Source organism: Nicotiana tabacum, chromosome 6 (genome assembly GCF_000715075.1).
Source record: "Nicotiana tabacum cultivar K326 chromosome 6, ASM71507v2, whole genome shotgun sequence".
In the NCBI taxonomy this organism is placed as follows: Eukaryota; Viridiplantae; Streptophyta; class Magnoliopsida; order Solanales; family Solanaceae; genus Nicotiana; species Nicotiana tabacum.
The window spans coordinates 2,664,363-2,669,269 of NC_134085.1; the positions used below are offsets into that span (position 1 = coordinate 2,664,363).

Consider the following 4,907-nt stretch of genomic DNA (forward strand, 5'->3'; position numbering starts at 1 on the left):
CCCTTCAAACAAAAGTATTATTATTATTATGTGCTTCTTTTGTCAAAAGTAAAAAAAGGATTCTGTTATGCATATGGGGTGCAAAATAGATGGTAAAAACTCTGCTTGGTGAGTGTGTGACAACTATAGTAATAGTGGCATAACAGTATCAAAGGTTTTATTTCATTTGTTTTTTTTATAATGTTGTGGTCACAATCACATTTGCACAAATGCAGTCTTAGTTTAGTAGTTTTACCATCTTTTAAAAGTAGGTATTAATGCATACATATGGGATTGTTATATCTATATATGTAGACACAAGTTGGGTTGTGGTTGGACTAGATTAAGTGTCATCATAAATTCATAATCATCATTATCAACAATCTAACAATATGACAAAAAATAAATCAGTGAGCAGTAAGAAAGAAGCAAAAACAAATGAAAACAAGAGTATTGGTAAAAAGCCAAAAAGAGAAGACCAGAAAATGACTTATAGCCAAAACTTTTGATTTTTAAAAGATTGTATTTTCTCCATTTTCTCCTAACTTTTCAATCTTTTCACACTAATCACATACTAATTCTTTTACCTACACCACCATAATCACTTCATTATACTCTATAACCCCCTATAACCCCCCCCTCCACCACACCTCATTAAAGAAACATAAAGAGTCAAGAAGAGTAAGGTGGCTGGTGGGCATATATCAAATTCATGAAAGGCAGCTTAAATAACAATAACATTCCTTACAAATATAGGTTACACGAGTGGGCTTTTTTCTCTTCTCAGCTTATACATGCAAACATTTTTCTTTCTTGTAATATTGGGAGGGGAGCTTGCCGTAAATGGTAAAGTTGTTGTCATGTGATTAAGAGATCACGTGTTCAAGCCGTGGAAACAGCTTCTCGCAGAATGTAGGATAAAAATACGTACAATAGACTCCTGTGATCCGATCCTTTTCTGAACCCCACAGATAATGAGAGCTTAGTGCACCGGACTGTCTTTCTTTCTTGTAATATTGAAAGGTCCCCCACCTGCTACCACCACTGGGTTTGAGTTGGATTCAGACCCCACCCTCCCCTCTTCTTCCTCCACAGGTGCAGTAGCAGTACTCACTGATTCTGTTGTTATATGGAACCCACACCTACCCTTCCCCTCTCTTTCTTTCTTTCTCCAAAGACAGCAGTCAACCACAAAGTAAAAAAGAGAAACAAACCCCACCACTAATTCCACTTGTTGCTGAATTCTTTTTTGGCTCAAAACTTTGCAATTGCAGCAGCAGCAGCAGCAGCAATAACTTAATTTTCAAGTCTCTTTCTTCCTTTCTTTCCTTCTTTCTTGCTTGGCTTAATGTTTTCAATTCATTTTGTCAATTAGACAAATGTTTGAAGCATCAACAAGATATCTTTGTTAGCCCCCCCCCCCTACCCTTTCATCTTACATACCCCCCCAACCCCCAACCCCCACATCTTCTCTTCTTCCCAAGATGGAATTTATGGAACCACATAGGAAAAAGCAAAGTGGTGGTAGTAGTACTAGTGGCACAGACCACCACCACCACCACCAGCATGCACAACATCAACAACAGCAGCAACACAACCAAGAAACTCCCTCTTCTTTACAATTAGTTTCACCTCATCAAAGTCAACCTGACCCTCCTACCCCTGGGTCCAACCAACCCCACCCCCATGGTCCCTTCATGGGCTCCATTTCCATGCAATCAAGAACTCTAATTTCTCCTCCTTCCGCCAATAATTCTTCCACCTCCACCACCCCCACCACCACCCCAACAGAAACCCCCACCCCCAACAACATTTTATCCACAAAGGTAGTCAAGAAACCTTCTAAAGACCGCCACACCAAGGTGGACGGCCGAGGGCGGCGCATACGTATGCCGGCCTTATGCGCCGCCAGAGTCTTCCAGCTCACCAGAGAATTGGGTCACAAATCTGATGGTGAGACCATTGAGTGGCTCCTGCAACAAGCTGAACCGGCAATTATAGCTGCCACTGGAACCGGTACAATTCCGGCTAATTTCTCGACTCTCAACGTCTCTCTCCGTAGCAGTGGGACCACAATTTCAGCTCCGCCGTCAAAATCTGCGCCTCTCTTCATCCACGGCGGCGCCACCACTATGCTAGGCTTCCACCACCAGCTATCCAACGCCGGTTTTGGGCAAGACCCAGATGAGAATAACTACATGAAAAAGCGGCTCAGAGAAGACACCAGTGGTGCAACCTCACCTTCAGGTGATAAACCGGAAAGAACCGGAGTACAACCTCCCGAACCAGGATCAGATTCTAAACCCGGTTCATCACAAACTTCGAGTTTCATCCCGGCTCCGGCCATGTGGGCGGTTGCACCAGCTGCTGGTAACGTTGGTAACGCATTCTGGATGTTACCGGTGAGTGGAGGTACCAGTTCAACGACGGCTTCGGTCGGGGTGGCTCAACCGGACCACCAATTGTGGCGTTCAAGAATTGGTGGGTTCGAGTTCCCGGGTGGTGGCCGGTTCAGTCCGGTTCAGTTGGGTTCAATGGTTTTGCAGCAGTCACAGCCGGTTCAGCAGCTGGGGCTAGGAGTTACAGAGACAAATATGGGAATGCTGTCATCAATGAATAATGCATATAATAGCAGTGGTAATAATAGGGTTGATTTGGGTATGAATTTGGAGCAACATCATCACCATCAAAATCAGACTCAAGGTAGTGATAGTGGTGATGAAAATCACAAAGATTCTCAATCATAGTTTACAATTCTCTATGCAACCACTCCGAGGGTGTATTAGGAAACATCTTCTCTATCTTTACAAGGCACGAGGAAATCGTCTTTGTATCTTCACAGGATAGGAGTAAAGTCGGTAGATACACGATCCTTTTCGGACCCTACTTGTAGGATTACACTGTGATCGTTGTTGTTGTTGTTGATGTAAATTTAATGACTTCTTTGATTGTTTTTTCTTGGTGTAATTAGGGAGAAGATTGTGTTCATTGTAATTTTCTTTTTTTTACTCTTTGCTTTACAATTGTTCTATTGTTCTTAATTGGATTTAAGGATTTTCCCCCTTTATTTTTGGTTGGTTGATCCAATTTATCATCACATTTTGATATATGTCTTTTGGCATTTAGAGAGGAAATATGAAGAGTGGAATTTATTCATTTTGGTGACAACCAACAATGGTTCTCGTATTTCTATATCTCTTATAGTGCTGTTACTTTGTTTTTATGGTATTTATGTTATGTTATGGATTTTATGGTATTTTATGTTGTTTTATTATGAGTCTATTGATAGTACTAATATAGTGTTTCTTGTTGTCTCTTTGAGCCGAGGGTCTCCTGGAAACAGCCTCTTTGCCCCTCGGGTAGAGGTAAGGTCTGCGTACATATTACCCTCCCCATACTCCACTTGTGGAATTACACTGGGTTGTTGTTGTTGTGGTGACAACCAACAATGGTAACACAAAGGGAAATGCCTACACATGTTCCTCTAAGTCTTCTCTTCAAAAGCCCTACTCGACTTGTCTTTCAAATTATACATTAATTAAGAACGCATCCTTTTTTACTTTTTAAAAAAGTTTGGCAAACTAAGTTTGGATATTTTTAAAAAAATCTCTGTTTTTACCGGCCATAGATTATTCTTATGAACTTATTGTTAAATCTAATATTTTATACTCCCTCCGTTTCAATTTATGTGAACCTATTTCCTTTTTAGTTCGTGCCAAAAAGAATGACCTCTTTCCCTATTTGGAAATAATTTACCTTTATGCAATGATTTATAGCCGCACAAAATATATGTGCTTCATTTTACACCATAAGTTCAAAAGTCTTCTCTCTTTCCTTAAACTCCGTGCCCAGTCAAATGAGTTCACATAAATTGAAACGGAAGGAGTATTAGTTAAGGGCATTTCGGTAAACTACATGATTATTGTATGACAATATATTCAAACCAAATAATAAATATGTTATTGAACTACTAAAAATAGTACGATCTATCCAAGTATTATATTCATAAAATAATACAATATAATACAATACAATACAAAACCATACATTTGGGCATTTCGATAAACTTATTGATTATTGTGTGATACAATACAATCAAACCAAATAATAAATATGTTACTAAACTATTACAAACAATACAATCTAACATTGCATCACAAAATAATACAATAATACAATGCAAAACTATATATTATGAAACGATGAATAACAACCATCCAAACAGGCCGTAAAATCAAGATTATTTGAACTAAGAATAAATCAACGTTAATTTTCAAGAATATTTTCGCAAACACTAACCCAAACCTTTTCCGAAATCACCAAGAATTATAATTCAGTAATATCAAATATGTTCCAAAGTTATTTTCTTAAACTTAATCAAAGAACACTTTTTGCCACAATAATTTTTTAAAATCTACCTAGTTTATGAAAAACCATATGAAATTCAAATGCCACCTAGATTTCAGTGGTTCCCATCAAATTGTTGACTTTGTCTTCTGAGTCTGGATTTAAATACAACTGCGTAACTCTTCTTTTTATCTGACTGATTCCCCTTTCCTTTTCCGTCCTGATAAAGTAGTAGTACTAGTACATCATACATCATAATAGGAAAAAATCAGTCCCATTGAACTGGAAATATAGGTTTTTAAAATATTCATAAAAGTACTTATTTTAATATAATGTATAAATATTTCTTAAACTTTTTTACAGTTCTCTTTTAACGTATTATTTCAAGCTTGGAGTTAAGAATTTGTTAAGTTGCGTGCTTTCTTATATTTTGATGATCTAACAAACTTCATAATAAGAACTAAATTGAGAACCAGTTACACATCCTCAACGTGCTCAAGAACAACAAGTCTCAACAGAGGTAGATCTAGGATTTGATGGTTACGGATGCCACTGTCTTTAATGTAAACTTACCTCTAGTC

General features: G+C 38.0%; 1 protein-coding gene across 1 annotated transcript; it reads left to right on the forward strand.

The window, feature by feature from the left end:
* The first annotated feature begins 685 nt into the window (after positions 1 to 685).
* Positions 686 to 3,049, forward strand: LOC107818734 (transcription factor TCP23). The gene has a single exon (XM_016644789.2). It carries the CDS (start codon positions 1,464 to 1,466, stop codon positions 2,724 to 2,726), a length of 1,263 nt encoding a protein of 420 aa, XP_016500275.2. The 5' UTR covers positions 686 to 1,463; the 3' UTR covers positions 2,727 to 3,049.
* Positions 3,050 to 4,907: the final 1,858 nt, after the last annotated feature.